Source organism: Oculina patagonica, chromosome 2 (assembly GCF_052425735.1).
Source record: "Oculina patagonica isolate OP01 chromosome 2, crgOcupat, whole genome shotgun sequence".
Classification (NCBI taxonomy): Eukaryota; Metazoa; Cnidaria; class Anthozoa; order Scleractinia; family Oculinidae; genus Oculina; species Oculina patagonica.
The window spans coordinates 20,087,437-20,107,878 of NC_135759.1; the positions used below are offsets into that span (position 1 = coordinate 20,087,437).

Below are 20,442 nucleotides of genomic sequence, written 5' to 3' on the forward strand. Positions count from 1 at the left end.
TTTTTATCTTGTCGAGTTTTTCTGAGAAGTTCTTTAAATAGAGCAGTTTTTTATCGTATGTGAAGAAGATCCCGAGTGCTTTTATAGGATCTTGCGGCCATTTGATTCCAAGCGGTTTTATTTCATTTCCTTTCAAAGAGCCTAACCACAGTCCCTCTGTCTTTGAACTATTGACCTTTAAACCTGAGAGTTTTCTAAATTTGTCCAATAACTGAAAAAGTTTGTGGGCTGACTCTATGTCAGAAAGAACAGCAGTTGTATCGTCGGCATATTGTAAAAGTTTAGTTTCTTGTCGTTCAATTGCAATTCCTTTTATTTCTTCGTTTTCCCTAACGGCAATCGCTAAACTCTCGACAGCTAAAAGGAAGAGATATGGAGACAAAGGATCACCTTGCCTGACTCCACGTGTAAGATTAAAGTATTCTGATGACATTCCATTATTTATCACACAACTTTGAATATTTTTATAAAAAGTACTTATCCAACGCTTGAATTCAGGGCCAAAATTAAAAGCATCCAGGCATTTAAACAAAAAGTTCCATTCTAAAGTATCAAAAGCTTTTCGAAAATCTATGAATATCAACAGACCAGGTATATTTTCTCTTTCCGTGAAATCCATGATGTCAAGAATCGATCTTACCGTCTCACCAATATAACGATCTTTAACGTAACCGGATTGATTGCAGTGAATAATGTGAGGTAGGACATCTTTAAGTCTAGAAGCAATTACTTTCGATATTATTTTGGCATCGACATTGACAAGCGAGATGGGTCTCCAATTTTCCATTAACGTGCGATCTTTTCCTTGTTTTTCTATTTTAATAGAAAAGTAATAACAGCTTGCTTTTGGGAGTTGGACATTTCTTCATTTTCAAAGGACTCATTTACGCAATTAATGAACGGTTCACTAATAAGATTCCAACAGCTTTTATAGAATTCGATTGGTATTCCATCATTTCCAGGGGACTTGTTGTTTTGAAAAGTTTCTAAAATCCGTTTGCATTCGTCAATTGTAATTTGGCCTTCACATGATTGCTTCTGATCTTCAGACAATTGAGGTATGTTTAAATTATCTAAAAACGACTTGATAGAATCGGTGTCTGTCGAACTTGTTTTGTATAAGTTGTGATAAAAATTTTTCTGTTCGGTAAGTATACGGTAAGGATCAGTTATAATCACACCGCTAATTAGCAGCTTTCTAATATGTTTTTTGACGTGATTTCTTTTCTCTAAATTTAAAAAGTATTTAGTACTTCTTTCTCCGTGCTCATGCCAGCGAGCTCTTGCTCGTACAATTATTCCTTTTGTTTTCTCTTCATACAATAATTCCAGTTTTTCTTTAATCTCATTCAGACAACATCTGTTCAAATCACTTGGATCATTTTCAAACTGCCTAGTTGCTTCTTTGTATTCCTGTTGAATTATTCTTTCCTTGTCGATTCTCTGTTTAGCTTTGTCTTTAGAGTACTTAATATTGTGTTTTCTGATGTTGTATTTGATCCAATCCCAAACCGAGCGTTTGTTTGATAATTCTTTTTCGCCCTCTGATTTCCATTTTGGAATATTAACACTTAGGTAATTCAGATATTCTTCGTCATCTAAAAGTGTGACATTCATTTTCCACATTCCAGGTCCTTTTACCTCTCCAACTTTACCGAGAATTAAACTTATTGCCGCATGGTCAGTTCGTATCGCAGGTATAATGTCAGTGGAATTGACAAAATCACAAAGATTGTTAGAGATGAGCCAGAAATCTAGACGACACAGTACTGTCGGTGAGTTTTGACTCCAAGTGAAGCTTTTTGTCTGAGGATTTTGCACTCTCCAGATATCAATCAGATCGAGTTCATTTTGCAAACATTCTATGCTACTCACGACCGATTTTCTTGGTATCATAATGCCCCCTCGTTTATCTAGAGTTGGGTTTAAAGGACAATTGAAATCACCGCCTAAAATAATATTCTCCTCAGAATCTAAATTTTCAGTTTGAAGCAAGGTGTGCAATTTGTTAAAGAATTGGACCGAATCTTTATCTTTGTTTGGTGCATAAATATTAACAAGAACATAAACTTTGTCATCGACTTGTTTTTTAGAAATAATAAAGCGCCCCGAGGGATCCGGAGTTGTGGAAAGCACTGTACAATTGGCCTTGTTGTTTATAAGTATTGCGGTCCCACATGAATTCAGACTGCCGTGTGAAAAAAGCATTGTTCCGCCCCATTCATTTTTCCATTGTATTTCTGTTGTTTTACTTGAGTGCGTTTCTTGTAGAAAAATTACGTCTGCGTTCTTTCTGCGACACCACGTGTAGATAGTGCGCCTTTTTTTGAAGTTGCTAATTCCCCTTACATTCAAAGAAATTATTTTTAAACAAGCTGACATATTTTAAACATGCATAAATAATAAGATCCAAATCTGAAAGCTAAATTTTGAATAAACGACAGAAGGCTGAAGAAACAAGAACATCCATAATAAATAGATTAATGACTGTTTTGAGTACAATACATAGGGAAAATTTCTTCGTATAGTGCCCAATTGTGTGATCTCAGCGAAAAAACATCTCACTAAACTGAAACTAACTAAAATGCAACAAAAAATCACATATAAATAAACATACACATAGCTCCCCTCGAAGAATGCAAGATGAAATAAAGATAACTCCATCAAGCATTCAGAACTCCGTTCGATACTTATTAGCCCATGTTTACAATTTTAGCTCTTTGGCCCGCGGCTAACAATAATAATTCATAAACCATTTGAATTGCGACCTAAAAGACGCGTCCGAACGTAAACAGAGCTTTACATTGGAATGAATTTACCATTTATATAGAGTTTATCTGGTTCGGCTTTACTAAATGAGACTTTCATACCGTTCTTTTTGGCATCCTTTAACTTTTTCATCTGTTTTCGTCGGCGTTCGATAATCTCTTGCGGATAATCTTCCAGCACTTTGATCTCCGGATCTTGTAGACGAAAGGAAGCTTTTAATACCATCTCACGATCTTGAAAGCGAAGAAATCTTGCGATAATTGGTCGCGTTTTTCCAGCAGTTGGTTTTCCAATGCGATGAACTCTTTGTAACTCTATTTCTTTTTCTGGGTTTTCAAGGCCAAGCCTTTTTTCCAGGAACTCAAATAGGATATTACGCGTGTTGATCACCTCGCTGCTATTTGAGCTGCTCTTTCTAACTTGGTTTTCTGAGGTTTTCGGGAATAAAATAAAATGAACTATTTTCTCATCCTTCAAACTCGGTTCCAATTTTTTCTTAAACGTATGGCCGGAGTTTGTAACGTTATAACACGCGTCCTGATTCGCTAACATAGTTGGGACAATATTTTCCAGTAATACCCTAACGGGAGCTCAGCTGTGAGCGATACTAAGCAGGCAATGCGCGGGTAGAGTGATTTTCCTAAACCGTGGAATAGTTATTACACTAATATCATAGGTGACAAATCACTCCTTAATTTTGGCGCGAAATTTCAACGTTAATTTATAATTTCACATGCTTTTACTTTGTATATTTCAATTGTGTAATGAAATCACCCTAACAGCGCAACAAAGGCCATCGTTTCGAAAAACGTCTTCAGTATTACTTCTCACTAACGTACTTGGTTGGTATCGCCCACGGCCTTCTTGACCAAGGGAAAAATAAAATTATGCTCAACGAGTATACTGCGTTATTTCTTAGCTCGTGTATTTTGTATCCTTTATTGCAATTGAGTAATCCTGGATTTATTTTCAGATTTCTAGCTTTATTTTATTAAGATATAGAAGACCTTTGTTATTTGGTACTACAAATAAAAAATTATAGAAAATCTGTGACCATGTTGTATCAGGAGCAGAGAAACTATGTCTGTAAATCCAATACAACTATACATCTGGCATTATTGATAACTATTTGAAAAAATGTTCAATTGTTCTGTTCTGACATTTAGTAGAAATTGATTTTGAGATGAATACATTGTATTCAGTTGTACCAGTCGAGAAATAGCAGAGACAGCGAACACATCACCAGAAAGAACAAGATCCATACTCTAAAGCTGGCATTGTTCTTGATAGCCTGTGAAAAGAATAAAATAAAAACAATTAAAAACAAAAATACATAATAGTAAGCTTGAATTTCACTTGAGTGTCGAAAGTAATTTGTCTTTGCTTTGATTTTGCATAAAAATCTCGCGCCACATTCTTAGCCAATCAAAACTTAAACTTAAAAAACAATCGTGGCTCGCTCGCGCACGTTTCTCCGTGCTTCATGCCTGCAACATGTATTTGCTTCGAGTTTTGATTGGCTCGCTGGATTCAGATTGTCTGCGTACTTTGCGATTGACTAGAGTAATTACTTTACTTTTGGTTTTACGACACTCATTACAATTGAAAACTGCTCTAATTACTAGCATAATTTATTACTAGCAATAATTGTATACTTTGATTGGCTTATAGCAATTGCACATGAATATACCTCGTTTTGTAATCCATGAGTAAAAAAGTGCTAACTTCTAAACTTCTTGGTTGGAGCGATTTCACTTTATTTGGCTGGAGCGATCTGACTGTAAAGCGTTACCCTTGATCCTTAGAATGAAACACATTTCGCCAAAGAACGTGCCATGTATTTAGCCAACATGACAGCTTCCAGATTTCTTGCAAGTGCTACTTCAAGACAAAGATTCTTACATGGAAGGCACATGCACGCTATTGCACTAAACAGAGTTTTTAACATGAACAGCAAGTTATCACCTCTCTTATCTGTTCATTTCCTCCTTTGACATTTTCTGTTGTTCCCACAGCTGTTTCATATATTCTGTCAATCTGAGCGGACTGTCAATGAAACATAAAATAAAAGAAATACATATTAATTATTATATATAAAAGAAAAGAATATCTTTACCGACTGAGTTCTTATAGTTAAAAATAATTTGTTTTCTTGTACTGGGCCGTTTTGGAAAAAAAGTTGACCAATCAAAGAAAACACCAATTGAAAGCAACACACACTCAGTCTGGTACTTTGAATAAGTACCAGGTAGTGATTAATAGAAGGACAGGGGGTTCAAGATGTGGAATCCTTTGTGTACCTAGGCTCAGTTCTTGACAAATTTGGCGGCACAGAAGCAGACATCAAGAGGCGACTAGCACTAGCCAGATTTGCATTCACCAGACTTCAGAACATCTGGAAGTCGGGCAGATTCAGCCAGAAAACCAAGCTGCGCATTCTGAACTCAAACGTGCTGTCCGTGTTACTATATGGAGCCGAAATGTGGAGAGTGACAACTGATCTCAACAAACTGGATGTGTTTCACCGCACATGCCTTAGAAGGGTGCTGAGGAGATTCTGGCCCAACCAGCTGAGCAATGAAGAGCTATATGAAGCAACAGGGAGTACACCGGTATCAGTCCTCATACGAGTGAGAAGATGGAGATGGATAGGACACGTATTGCGGACAAGTCCAACCAACATCTCGAGGACTGTACTAACGTGGGCACCTGAAGGTAAAAGGAGGTGAGGCCGGCCAAGAGAACCGTGGAGACAGAAAGAAACCAGCTGGGTTGGTGTTTGTGGGGGGCAGCAATCGCATCGTCGGCGAACCGGGATGGATGGCGCAGTTTTCTGGCCGGCCTCAAGAGTCCTCATGGGCCCGATGAGGATAAGTAGAAGTAAGTGATTAATTTAGAAGGTGCAATATAAATGGATAACTATCAGACGAATGGCATCAGGGTTGTACCTAGGATTTTTTGTCTGCGCGGGCAAGTTTTGGCAACTGTGCTTTTTTTAGTTAATTTTTTCTTTTTTTCTTTTGTTTTCTTAGTTTTCCTGGCGGGAGCAACTGTCCCCCCCCCCCCCCCCCCCCCAACTCAACTACACTGCATATATAATATACACTCTATAAATTTAACTTCAAAAATTGCATGAAAACTTCAAAAAAATTTAGCATGAAAACTCGTTTTGTGACTGAAACCATTGTTCAAATTCTCACCTGATGTAAAACTTTTTCAGAAAATATTTCTTGTAGCTGAGAAATCTCCACCACTCTTCCCTCAATCTGCCTATACAACAAGACAACAATGAACCACGAAATAATTATTAATGACACTTTGGCTATTACATCATTATAAACATTTATTAATTTTGCATATGACATACTGAAAATTTTGCTGGCTTTATTATTTTAAGTGTGGGAGGCGTGGTGGCCTAATGGTTTGCTCACTCGACCCCGAGTCGAACAGCCCAGGTTCGCAGCCTGGCCGGGGCGCTGTGTTGTGTTCTTGAGCAAGACACTTTATTCTCACAGTGCCTCTCTCCACCAAGGTGTATAAATGGGTACCGGCGAATTTACTGCTGGGGGGTAACCCTGCGATGGACTAGCATCCCATCCAGGGGAGAGTAGCAATACTCCTAGTCGCTTAATGCTACAGAAACCGGGATAAGCTCCGGCTGTATGGGCCTCATGGCTCGGAGACAGACTTTACTTTACTTTACTTTATTTTAAGTCACTCCTCCAGAGCATTAAAGCATTATGTGAAATGTGCACATTTAAATAACTGCTCATCAAATGGTTTTATACCGGTAATAAATACAATATTTTTATTAATAATCATAATCTATAGGTTTATAACCCTACCTTACTTCATCCACCAAACTGTTCATTTCAGTAAATAACCTTTTGTTTTCCATTTCAAACTGTAAGAGGTAAAAGCAAATGAATCAAGATTATAACAGTCATATTTTCCATGATTATGTAAAATCATTTAAGTTACATGTAAAGTTTGAGCATAAAACAACTGAGCCTCCCCTTGTAAAAGATCATTTAAAGTTGTCTATCAGTTGCTAGCTATAGCTTAACTGGAAGTAAAAACTAAGGTCACTTCTTGATGTAAAACAATAACAGCACTAATGAAGCAAAAAAATTTACAACTTTCCCTGAATGTTCGTATTTTATGATGATACTTAACAATCTCTGCATTGGAACTCTGGAAAGTTTAAAATTGAAGGGGTGCCAGAAATAAGGCCTCAAGTGACTTTTTAATCCAATAAATTGCTACAACCCCAGACAAAAATTTTGGGAAGTTGTGCCTTTTTGTTCCTCCCTTCCCTTATTTAATGTTGAGCGAAAAGCGACCTTACACACAACACAAGGTCGTAAAAATGAAGGACCAACATTGATAGGGGGTGGGGTGGGGGATCCTACAGCAGTACAGGAATGGGGATTGCTAAATTGAATTAGAAACTCTCTCTAATTGGGAATGATTTTAAACCTTCCCAACTCTTTCTGTCTTGGGTTATAGATTCTCCTTCAAATTTGTCCTGTGCATGCTTGTAACTCATATTTGATCAGGAGTCACTTACTTACTTATCCTCATCAGGCCCTTTTAGGACTCTTGAGTCACTTAGGGCCTTACTATTACTTTTACTCCCTTTAAATAGCTCTAATATGTATGCATTTTAAAACTTGTAACTGTAAGCTTGTAAACAAATGGTCATTTTCATATACTGACCATCTGCACTTCTTCTGGTGTCAACTCTTCATCTTCACCAGCAGGAGGGGCCAAATCCAGTGGATTAGTTTGAATCTTGGACTCTGTTTAGTGTACAGAAAAGCAATTAAACTTAACTACAATGAATGTCAAAAATACTTGGGACACTTATGAAGGCAATCTCTTAATCAGACCAAGTAACCTTTTTGTTTAAAAATAGGGGTTTGCCACTGTTCCTTATCATTTCTCAACCCCCCTCCCCCAAGCAATGTTGACAAACATATATGCCCTTATCTTTGTGTGCGAGATGGTCTGTTCTCAACATTGCTTGGGGGGAAGGGGGGCTAGCAGTCATTTGGCCCAAAATTGTGCTAAACTTGTGTCCCAACATTAATGTCCCGCATTATAGATCTGTGCAATATATAATGTACGACAATTATGAATTTAAATATCTTGAAACAAATCTTTGGCAATTAATCTTTGGAAGTTTTTAATCGAACAATTAATCGAATTAAGTTATTTATTAATCTTGTGAAGCGGGTAGAGGGGGGGAAAGCACATGACTGTGTCCGGCACTGGGCAAAACTCTTAGTACATCTACGTTATTTTTAAATGAAGAACACAAAGGCTATATAAGTTATTTGTTTTTGAAAACCTCCTGCTCTCCTTATGGTGCTATCTTCCAAGCTCACGGATGTATGGGCTGAACCCATGCGCAGAAGATAGACTTACCAAAGTCCAGTGCTAAACACCAAGATGTAAGATGAAAAAAAGTGGCTATGTTCAGGTCGTGATCAATATCTACTTTTGTAGCCTCTAAATGAGAAGGAAATATTCTTACACTCAACTGCACAGATGTGGACAACAAGTTCTTTTACATGACGACAATTTCTAACAGTCAATCGCTGATTGGCCACATTAGACTACATGCCGCCGTAAACACATGTGCCAACTCTTCCTCCTTTCCTAATAAAATGTATTTTACATAAAACCCGCAGCATTAAAGTTTCCTAAGTTTTAATTTGAGCTCGTAAATGAAATGCTTGACCGCCAAAAAATGAAATTTACAAATCAAATTCTCGAATGATTTTAACCTTTGCATGACTGATTAATTTTTCATTTCAATGAATTCTCAGCAAGTAGACTTTCCCGATAACTTTTTAGCTGCAGGGCGACTACTTGAAAAGGATGTCAAATAATAGACTGAAGAAACACGCATAGTCAACCAACCTTTAGAAACAGCTTCACCATCATTTGCTGTGGAAAAATTATTAGATGTGAGCTGTCCAGCAGAATCTGTTTCCTGTTTTATTCTCTTTTGATCAGGCTGCAGTCTAGAGCTAATCACAAAATATAGAAAATAATAGCAGACTAATCAGTGTGCCAATTACCAGTATTTAAAGGACAACAACAGACTGATCAGCCAGTCAATGTTCAGCTTATATAAAATAAATTATATTAACTTAACATTGACTACTTAAACACTTATACGGGTAACAAAATTCTACGTATACGTTCCATTACGGTAACCATTAAGTGTTGCAATATTTGAGGATTGAATGATCTAAAACTGGCTCATGTCTTCAGTTATGCTTAGTTTAGTTAATAAATTTATGAAGTATTCAGAAAGTGACCTTACATTCGTTTCTTGTCAACGACTCTCTTAACCCTGATTGCTCTCTGTTCACTGTACAACTTGCAAACCACTGTCAATAAAGTAATTTTAAGAATGTAAATTTACTCAGTTATACATTTTGTAACTGTCTTGTATATATCTTAAAAGTACATACTGTAAGTTGGAAAGAATGATAGTAAATTCTAATTAAACTTTAATAATTATTACAAAATAAGGCTGCGGACATGCACTACTAGTGTTATTTACTTAACACAGTCTAGCTTACCTTTTAAATATTGTCCCAGCATTTCCAGCACAGTATCCCTGTGTGTTGTCACTTGATCGTTTCTTTTCTGTTGCAAGGCTATGAAGAGTATCAAACTTTCAACTTACTACAAGATACAAGACGTGCAGTACAGATAATTGGTAACCAATCAACTAATGTATCTTGTATATAGCAGCTCAAATATTGACTGGTTAAATGCTAAATTAATAAAAGAAATTTGAAAGAATTATATTTGAAATCATGGTTTGCCTTTATTTTACAAATAAAGAAGCCTCGACTGTACATGTGCTCTGTTCTGTTGTAAAGCATGCAGGAAGCGGCGATAGCACAAAAGAAGTGTACTAGGAAACATGAGCTGTTAGACAAGTGTTTCTCCCTACTTCTTGAGTGCTAAATTTCATTTGTTAGAAAGAAGAAACCTACCCTGAAAATGCAATCGGATTCAATCGACACAAAACTGTGTTAATGCTTAATCACACCTCTCGCTACATATAAAACACTGTTGAACCATTATTTTCTTGTCACTTGAAAATGATGTTATGACGACATTGAAATGTGTGTAAACCTTCTGTTGCTGATTTTTATTCTTAAATGTTTATTGAAAATTAATCTCATTTGATTAAATGATTGGTGGATTGATTGAGTGATTAAATGATTACCTTCATTTTTAAGGGTCTGTATAGCAACTGAACATGTCCTCATGTAAGATTCTGCATCAGTGTCTATTTGGTCCCGTTCTTCATCTGTCATACTAGACACCTCCAAACTCAAATGACTGGATAGCAAAGAATAATGAACAAAAAATATTTACAATATTCAAATGAAAACTCTTCTATGTTCTGATAATTGTACAACTACTGGCTTCTTGGAAGGTATAGAGGGCTGAGGGTTAGGGTACTGGACTTCAGGTGGAGTTGTGGCCAGAATATTGTTACACACTATAGCAGGGCGTATAACCTGTTACACCAGTTACAACCTAGTTTACTCAGTGTTATGGGTAAAAATGCAGTTTGGTGTCACGTTACACTTGCTTATAGAGCGAAATGCTACAGGTAAGTTAGTATCTTCAATGTAAAGGCTTCGTAAAAAACTTAATGACAGCCCTGCTTCAGTAAGGCACTTTATTCTCACAGTCCTGTCTTCCTTTCTGTGCCAGCCACCTGATAAACTGCTGGCAATTACCTGTGATGGACTAACATCGCATCCAGCACGGGATGCAATACTCCTATCACTTCATGCTACAGAGGTAAAAGATATTAAAGGATCAGTCTGCATTCGAGTCTAGTGGCCTGTTAGGCCAGAGCAGCAGAGCTTATCCTGGTTTCAGTAGCATGAAGCGACTTGGAGCATTTCTACTCCCCACTGGATGGGATGCTATCCCATTGCAGGATTTCCCCCAATACAGTCGAAGCTCCCATAAGCGGACACCCTCAGGACGCGAAAAAAGTGTCCGCAACTGGAGCTGGCTGCTTACGGGGACAGAATGGTTCTTATAAGCAGCCACTAGAGGTGTAGGGGATAGATGGCCGCTTACGGGAGCTTGCCCAGCTAACATAATGGTAATATGCATGTTAGTGGTGTTTCGAAATGTAACCGGACATGGATGACAACAAAACAATCACTGAAATATGGTACTGTAATTACAGTAAAATCATTGTGACGAACGGCGATGTGAAGTTGATTGATAAATACAAGATACAGAGGTTTTTTTATATGATTTTCTTTGCGGTGTCCGCTTACGGGAGCTTAAAAACAAAGAAAAAGTCTAAGTCGTAATCTCGGAAAGTGTCCGCGGCCGCTTACGGGAATGTCCGCTTACGAGAATGTAAAAAAAAAAAGAGTTTGTATGGGAGTAAAAACAGGGTTTCTAACAAGGTGGCCGTAAGTAGAGCTGTCCGCTTACGAGAGTGTCCATTAAGAGAGCTTCGACTGTAGTAGATTATTCGGTACCCATTTATACACCTGGGCACTGCGAGTGTTACCCAATAACACATCCAGTGACCCTGACCAGGGCTTGAATACAGACTGCTCGAACCAGAATCCAGTGCACTAACCATTACTAGGTGAGTCTTACAAATGTACCAGGCAGTGAGGCGTGTGAGGCAGGTTAAGGCAGCTAGGCATGTGAGGGGAGGCAGCTGGGCATGCAAGGCAGAAATCCTTGCTCCAAATAAAAAGGCTAACCGCAAGCTTCCTAAGCAAATTGTAGGCTAACCAAGAATATTTAGGCTAAATGGAGTGCCATTTAAGCTTACTAAAGTGCTATTTACGCTAACTGGAATGGATCGCACGCCTCGCTGCCTCACACTTTGTGAGGAACCTTAGTTACTAGGCCACTGTGCCTCCACCTATGCTATTGCAATTGGACAAAGTTTAATCCTGGTTTTAGTGAACCACTGGACTCTCTAATTAATCTACTGGATTGGAACCGACATTTAACATGTAACCTCTAATCTTAACTAAACGTTCTAATTAAATCTTGTCACGAGAAAGGCTTCTATCACAGCATGCTAAGCCACAAGAAGTAACTGGGCAATGGCTGAAACAAATACCAGCTTCAAATAGAAGTTAAGTTCACCTGAATGGGCTGATATAGTCTTTCTGGTGTTCTAGAAGGAAGTCTCTCAGCTTTGTTATATTGACCAGCTGTTATTAAAACAAAAATTAATATACAATTAAAGCTATCAATTTGTTTTTCATGGCCTTTCACATAAAAAAATTTGAAGCTTTTTTTTTTGGGGGGGGGGGGGGGATCTCTTACACCAAGAAGCTGGAAGAAGAGAAACCAGCTACGAAAGAGTTCGGGTATTTTGAGCTGTTGACAGTCTGTAAAATGATAACTTTCTCACATTGCTGGTTAAAGAATATAGAAAATTACACGTTACTTCATGTAACTCTCTTACATTCTCTCACTAGCGGTACTTGATGTTTTGCAAAATAAAATTGTCCTATGCAAAGGTGTCTGGAAATAAAGTTACTAGAATGTTAAGTTTTATTGACATGGGTTATCTGAAACTATATGGTAATTTTTTACTTGACCAATGTTAGTCCTTTATTGCACGAAATTTATAGGTGATCTACAGTAAAAGCAGAAAAGAAATGGAATGATCCAAAAAGAAAATGTCCATTGTGATGAGCTTGAATCTTACCACATCTTTTGATCTTTTCCCAAATTCACTCTTTTGTCTTTTGGAGCCCAGAATGTCCCTTGGTGCCTCTTTAACGCCAAGGGCCTTATTTTTAGTTCTTATAGTTTTCACAGTGGCTTTGAAAAGGGCCGTTCTGTCCATAATTTTCAAATGTCTTGAACCTGAAACCAAAACCTGCTGAAAATCGCTGAAAGAAGAGAAATCGAAAGAAATCAACAAGGCGCCACTTTGTAACCGCGCACTATTAACTTGGGAGCCACGTAATACACTAGCAAGGCTCTCTGGGATATTACGTTCCAAACAAACATGGCGGATCAAGGAATATCGGTTTTGATGATTTGCAGATCAATCTTCGTCCTCTCGTTCCTTGTGGGCAAAAATTCAGGTGATGATGCTGTTGACACAAGCTGTTTTGACGAATCTTGTGGCAGAAAGTATGATCCAAAGGGACCACTTGTGCGGTGCAATTACTTGTAAGTCACTTTGTAAAGTGAACTTTTTTTAGGTCTTGAGATCTGAAATCCCGAAATCCCAGTATACGTACACCGTAATTATATCATTGTCCAGAATTTATAAGGTTATCAACTTTAGATTTATACCGTTTACATGGTAAATTTAACGCTATGTAGCGAATTATAAAATCTACCGTTTTGAGCATAGCCCTTCACTGGAGCAAATCAGCGAGAATCGACAGCGTTTTGTATAATTTTTTCAGGGTATTTTTATTTGCAGTTTAATACATACGGGATCATTCCATTTACTTAATATCTGCAATCCCCCTATTGAGGGTCTTTAATGAATTTTACCCCTTCAGATCAAAGGACCGACACATTTCCACCTTCAGAAATCATAGGCACTCTTACTTCATTTGTCTTTGAGCGTTTTATTTTTCCATGGGAGTTGCGTCATTGATTATTCGTGCTCTCAGGCTTCGTAGCGCGAATTCTAGTTTTTCACCATCAAAATAAAGTGTAACCTCTGATCCTCTTTAGCATTAAATAAAGCATGTATAGGATTATTTTTGAGCAGCGGATGAAATTTAAAGGAGAAAGATGTGCTCGATTTCTCTTCTTTCAGCGATTTTCGATTTAAAAAAAAAGACAAACAAATGATGTGAGCAAGTGAGGGAAGTTGAGATTCATTTAAATAAATAAAAAGGAGCTGTTTTAAAAAGATCAAAGGCACCGACATAGCTGCACCCTCAGAAATGACATTTGAAGACCCCCTCCCCGTCAGATTTTCCAGTCCCTCAATGGAAAAAGGGGGTGCAGATAGCAATTCATCCAATAATGCAATGCAAGTGTGCTTACAAAATAAAATCTAATGATTAAAACATTGATGTTTTGTTGTCATTTACAATGTCGGTCATATACAGTTTGTAATATATGATTATTCTACACTCCAGATCTATGGACTTTCTACAGTGTGATCCTCCCGTTGATTTTACAGCAAATGTGACAGCAAGAGAGGAATCTGGTTATGGATGTACTAAAGTAAGCTTAAAAAAAAAAACTTTCAATAAAAGCCTACAGTAAGTCTTACTTTATTGCTGTTCTGCATGATCCTACTCGCTGCTCTGCTTGATCTGCTGTGCTCTACATTGTCCAACTTCATACCAGGAGGGACTGAGGCAATTCTGGGAATCTCTGGACAATGCAGCCCGGTCAAAATGTTTTTGAGTAGTAGGCAAGATGGCTGGACTAGCCTGCAGCAGAAGCATCATTGTTTTAACATTAATTTATTGTGTTAAACCTGATTAATTTATTAGACTTAAGTGTGTAGTAGGTGGCAGATATTCCATTGTAGGTTGCAAAATTGCTGGCTGCTGGCACATTTTGACTGAGCTGCAATGTGTGCAAACAACAAGGTTGCCATGGCAGCCATAGTAGAGAAAGGTGGCATTCTACTCAACCCTACCCTATCTTACCCTACCTATGCTACTATTGAGTTCATAATAAATAAAAAATGTGATTAAGATGGACAGTGATATTCTGGACAGTAACATCACTGTTACATGGTGGCATAATGGGTTGTGGCATGTTGGACTCTAGATTACAGAAAGTGTCTAGCTTCTATTGCTGGCTAGGATCACTGTGTTGTAATTTTTGTCAAGACACTTTATCACAGTGCTTTTCTATTCAAAATGATTTTCATTCCGTAATCATGATTGGCCTGTGCTATTAATGTTTAGCTTTTATGTGGGTCTCATGAACCAATGTTTACTTGCCAAAATAAAAATTCCAGGACAAACTTACCTCTTTCTTTATTATTAACACCAGATATCCTTACAAAACAGTGATAAAAATTACAAGCATTCCTGAACAAAATAACCAGGCTAAGGAACTTCATGTACACCTCAGTAACCGTTCACATTACGTGCAAATTGACGCTCAAATGTCAACCTCAGTGAACATGCAGTTTGGTGTTCCACAAGGGTCAATCTTGGGCCCAATGCTTTTCAACTTGTATGTAGCTGACTTGCAAGACAACCTGCTGAGTACAGTTACAACTTTCCAATATGCTGACGACACCACGTTATACACAAGTTGTCGCCCTGTTGATGTCCCCCATTCTGTCGATGAACTCAACTCCACTCTACATGACCTGAGCTCCTGGTCATCCGACTAACATCTGGCACTTAATCCAGTAAAGACAAAGGCCATGCTGTTATCTACTAATCAAATGGCTCGAGTTCATTCTATGAATGATTACTGCCCAAGTCTGAAGGTCTCCGACAAGACACTAGAGCGTGTACAGCAGACTAAGCTACTTGGAGTGTACCTACACGAGAACTTGAAATGGGATGAGCACGTAAAGGAGCTGTCTAAGTCATGCTACAGTACACTTAGCATACTACGCAAGATTAAGAACTTTGCGGACTTTAAACTTCGAAAACATTTAGCTGAAGCATTAGTTCTGTCAAAGTTAGACTACTGTGACACTGTATTCTATCCATTACCAGATTTTCTTTTAAAACGATTAACAGCGCATACAGTTTGCAGCTGCTAGTTTTGTTTCAGGTCATTATGTAAAAGACTGTAGTGACGTCTTGAAGCTAGGTTGGTTATCAGTGAGAGAAAGGAGAGATTTCCACCTACTTAAACAAGTTCATAAGGCACTTTATTCAGACCATTGGCCTTCTTACTTAAAACTTGATACAGTGACCTCTGTACGAACACTGCGGCCAAGTTCAGCAACTAGACTTGTAATTCCCTTAGAACATGGAACCTTCCAGGACATGTCTGCCAGCCTTTTCAACAACCTCCCTGCCAACCTAAGAACTTGTAGCAATTTCAGAATTTTCTGCAGGGAAGTCAGAACGCACATTCTTAGGTCAAGATCCAACCAATAGTAGCTTTTAATATTATTTTAGCTATAGGAATTTTTGTCTTTTTATATTAATTGTAATTTTTTAGCTTTAGGAACTTTTCTCTTTGTCTTTTATATCAAATTGTACTTTTTTTTTTTTTTGTTAGCTATAGGAATTTTTTGTCTTTTTATATTAATTGTAAGTTTTTAGCTTTAGGAATTTTTCTTTTTGTCTTTTATATCAAATTGTAATTTGTTTTTATATTTAGTTAGTATTAACAGGTGAAGAGCCATGTAGTATGGATATACTGTTAATAAACCATTATTATTATTATTATTATTATTATTATTATTATTATTATTATTATTATTATTATTATTATTATTATGTACAAAGTGTAACTCAAAAACAAACATAACAGCAAACCCCAAGACTGCACAATGTGGTCTGGAAATCAACTTAAATGTGTACATGTGCAACTTGGCGAAATGTTAGGGTTGACGCTGACTCGTCCCCAGTCGTCTTCACATAGCACGCCGCAAAGGGAGAAGCACACGTGCGAGGTGGGGGAGAAAAACCATCTCTCCCTCCGCTGTATCTTTGCCGCGTGCAGTATGAAGTCGACTGGGGACGAGTCAGGGGTTGACGTGAATTATACTAGCATCCCATGCAGGGGCAGACTAGAAATACTCTTAGCTGTTTCATGCTGCAAAAACTGGGATAAGCTTATATAAATGTAACTTTGACCTGATTGCGGACTTAACCTTTGTATGAAAGGGATGTAATTGTTGAATGTAATTGAGGCAGGCTTGTGATGAACTTGATATGAACTTTTTTCTTAATATTGAATAATTTCAGTTTGGAGGCTCGACATATCAGGAAGTGCAACAAACATCAGTTTGGTGTGAAGTTTTACCAGGAATTGAATGCTTTGGAGAAAGGAAATTCCTCAGCTTAGAAAAATTCCCCTGTATTAAGTGAGTATTACTAGTGGTAATTTCCCATGATGCCCTTAGACAGTTGAAACTGTACTATTGTGTCTGAGCCTAAAATTCACTTGGCCTGGGGTTTAAGCCATGGAGCCTTGTACAAATGCCCAGTACATACTGTACTGGTTCCAAAATTGATGCATGCTCATAGTGATCTTGGTGAATTGCTATTCTAATGAGGTGTTTGTTGCAAATGTATGCTGTAAGGTGGTGAAACATGCAACACATGCAACCACTCAACCAAGGTCGTCCAGCTTGGTTTTCCTGCCTTGCAACACAGCTAGTACAGGAAAAAACGGCCCTTTGAGTTGTGCCTTTACAAATAATTCTCAAATCTGTTTGTTAACTTGTTACAAAAAGAAAAGTACAAAGCATAACACTCATACCATAAATTAATTCGGAGGGTAAACAACTGCAATTAAACATTCAAATTTCAAGAGGAAGAATCAAAAATTCCTACGCGTAATTAAATTAAAATAATCTAACAGGGAGAACAGTAAAAATAGTTTTATGAAAGTTCCAATTCCTGGAAAAAGAAAACATGAAAACTAAGTAATAAATAAAAAAAATAAATTATTTGGCTACATGTTTTCATGAACAAAATTAATCACGAACGGGACAAGTGTGAGGTTTGATGATACAAACACGTCAGTGAGATAAGCAGTTGTAAGCAGCAGTAATAGATGTCTAACTGAAAGGACATCCGTGTATTAGTCAACAATCAACACAGCATTTAAACGATTCTCTTCATTTTTGTTCTTCTTTTTACTTGACAGGTATTCAGGTCACCGCTTTGTGACCACCCTCCTATACTCAATTCTTCTAGGATTCCTTGGAGTTGACCGCTTCTGTTTAGGACACACTGGAACAGCTGTGGGAAAACTCCTGACTCTTGGAGGGCTTGGTATCTGGTGGGTCGTGGATGTGATCCTTCTGATCACAGGAAATCTTGTCCCTGAAGATGAAAGCAATTGGGTACCATTCTACTGATACAAGAACATAGAGTTAGAAGGAGTTGTGGGGAGTTTTTCCCCTGGCTTTTGTACCCAAGAAGCTTCAGCTTTGTATCAATAGGGCCCATAAGGACACTACCTCTCTAGAATTTCTATTTTTAGGAATGAACCATAAGAAAAGCTTTGGGGGTGGGGGTGGGCCAAGGTGAAGGTTAAGACTGCTGTCGTGGCTCATCAGGCAGGAGCCTTTTCTGGTTTCTGTAGCATTTTTAAAGTGGCTAGGATTATTTATACTGTCCACATGGGTGGGATGCTAGCCAATTTCAGGGTTCCCGGCAGCAGTTAGTATGCTGGCACCCATTTATTCACCTGGGCGGAGACAGGCACTATGAGAATAGCATCTCGGGAGTGGGTTTAACACAAAAATATATCGAGCAAGGGAAAATTTCCACAAAAAAATTCATGCACAGCCAATGGAGGGAAAAACATTCATGCATCGACCCTCGCAACCACCTTCCAGCCATCAAAAGAGACACAATTATGTGCAGAAAATTTGACTCTACCCCGTCCCCTTCAAAGAAACAAAAAAGTCCTGCACAGCAAATGGAGGAAAGATATTCATGTGAGCTCAAAGATCCCCCCCATAACTTATCTAATGTTCCATCCTTTATTTACCCGTTGTAAACGCACCTGTGTTTTCTAGGGATAGGGGCATTATTATGACCTGTTAACTATTGTTTTAAAACCCCAATAAAGTAGCTTCCGCCAAGAGGTAGTGGATGACCCCAAAGGCCTAGTGTAGTGCACGAACAGAGCTACATACTAACAGTGTTTTGGAACCAACACTGTTAAACTAATAGCAATATCTACCAAGAAGATGCTTTAATATTTGCCAAGTCGCCAATTTCATAGCTTGGTAGGATATTCAGTGGAGCTACTGTTTTACGCTTACAAGTTAATGTGTTGGTTTAAGCAAGTGATGCAGTCGACTCATGCCAACCCATAGATGTACGGGACCTCACTAGAGTGAAATGATTTTTTTTTTATATTTACGTGCTCCTGTACAATTTATCTAAACTAGGAGTAATTGGCCTGTTAGAGATATACATCTATCGATCTTCAACAGGGCAATGTAAATGATTCAATGTAAATAACCTGTAAGTACATGAATAAAGCACTTTTTATGAAGTTTTTAAACTCTGTAGAAGATGTTACATTGCTCCTTCTCGCCTCATGCTCCATTATTCAGAGCTGTTCCTTTGGTTAGCTGCCATGCTAAAACCTCATAATTATTCATTCAGTACAATAAACAGCGAGTCGTACAGTTTTGTCCATACCCTGATATGCCAATAGTTATTACCGCTTTATTGACCCTTGTAACGTTTATAATTATAATTTATATATTAATAGAAAAAGGAAAGTACAATATGAGTTTGAAGACTGTATTAACTTGCAAGATTTCTAGTCGGCCTCCAGTTATTTAAATGTTTCAATAGATATTTATGAGAATACAGAACTTCAAGAGGATAGAAAACCTTTGTTAGCACTGCTCCTAAATGTATGATCTAATGAGAGCCTCCTCCCTGTCTTGTCTGCCATACCGTAAAATTTCGGTTATAAGCCCCCCCGGTTATAGGCCCATCAACCTGGAAACAAAAAAATACATCCGGTTATAAGCCCCCCCGGATATAGGCCCCCCCTCTACCGGATGACAGTACTGAACAGGGCTAAATGTTGCTTTTTTGTGCGTTTTTAACTAAAAAACGTATTTCGATCAACACTCCCGAGGCTCGTTTCGAAACGTTTTTTTCCTCTCGCTTATAAGCCCTCCCGAATATAAGCCCCTCCGCTTATAAGCCCACCCAAAAACCCTTAGGAAGTTGTATAAGCCCAGGGCTTATAACCGGAATTCTACGGTATCCTCTCGAAACATGTTCTCACCTTTAAAGAACATCCGCGCAAACACTTGCGAAATAAGATTTCTACTAGTCTAATTCTGATTTACCTCAGAGACTGGAAAGGTTCCCTATATATCTATATTCCCTATCTATATATCTTGCATGGAGTCTTCCTGTAGAGTACTTTTGGGATGATAATTCTGTACTCACAAGCCTTTCTAGAATGCTGACCACTGTCGAGGGTCATTGAGTGAGTCCCGATGTCCTTGACTGACTGTAGTGATTTTTTTGTTTGCGTAGATAAACAAAAGAGCTTCAAATACTACCTCAATCACACAGTGAAGCTTCCTTAGCATTTCATAGGGTTTTCGTCTATCTTTTCACCTCCAGTGCGTTGTTCGAGTTTGACACTCCAATGGTATGGAATGGTATGGTATTTTATTTAGAGTCGTTGACGTTGGGAGTGGTTGCCCAATCTCCCGAGCCAGGGGCTCCTGTTAGAAACGCATGACTATAATAGGATATCCAATATCCAAAACATCGGAAACGATCTAAAAGATCCAAACGACACGAGATCCCAAACGAACCCAAAAGTCCCAAACGATCTAAAATATTCAAGGGGTCCCATATGATCCAAAAGATCCCAAACGATCTAAAAAAGAACCCAAACGACTCAAAAGATAAAAAAAGGTCACTAACGATCTTAATGATACCAAAAAATTCCAAAGGATCTAAAACATTTATACTATCCATAACATCCAAAAGATCCCAAACG

The 20,442-nt window shown here is 38.0% G+C and overlaps 2 protein-coding genes and 1 pseudogene across 2 annotated transcripts; 2 read left to right on the forward strand and 1 right to left on the reverse strand.

Moving 5' to 3' along the window:
• Positions 1–3,656: 3,656 nt before the first annotated feature.
• Positions 3,657–12,722, reverse strand: LOC144643441 (syntaxin-18-like). Its single transcript, XM_078502697.1, has 11 exons — positions 12,518–12,722; positions 11,947–12,014; positions 10,028–10,143; positions 9,369–9,446; positions 9,107–9,173; positions 8,698–8,807; positions 7,489–7,571; positions 6,615–6,673; positions 5,970–6,039; positions 4,735–4,815; positions 3,657–4,060 (listed from the first exon to the last, which is right to left on the reverse strand). Exons 1-11 carry the CDS (start codon positions 12,656–12,658, stop codon positions 3,968–3,970), a joined length of 966 nt encoding a protein of 321 aa, XP_078358823.1. The 5' UTR covers positions 12,659–12,722; the 3' UTR covers positions 3,657–3,967.
• A 75-nt stretch (positions 12,723–12,797) lies between these two features.
• LOC144643443 (TM2 domain-containing protein 2-like) lies at positions 12,798–19,014 on the forward strand. Its single transcript, XM_078502699.1, has 4 exons — positions 12,798–12,990; positions 13,923–14,010; positions 16,686–16,804; positions 17,593–19,014. Exons 1-4 carry the CDS (start codon positions 12,824–12,826, stop codon positions 17,804–17,806), a joined length of 588 nt encoding a protein of 195 aa, XP_078358825.1. The 5' UTR covers positions 12,798–12,823; the 3' UTR covers positions 17,807–19,014.
• Positions 14,884–15,869, forward strand: LOC144638206 (uncharacterized; annotated as a pseudogene).
• Positions 19,015–20,442: the final 1,428 nt, after the last annotated feature.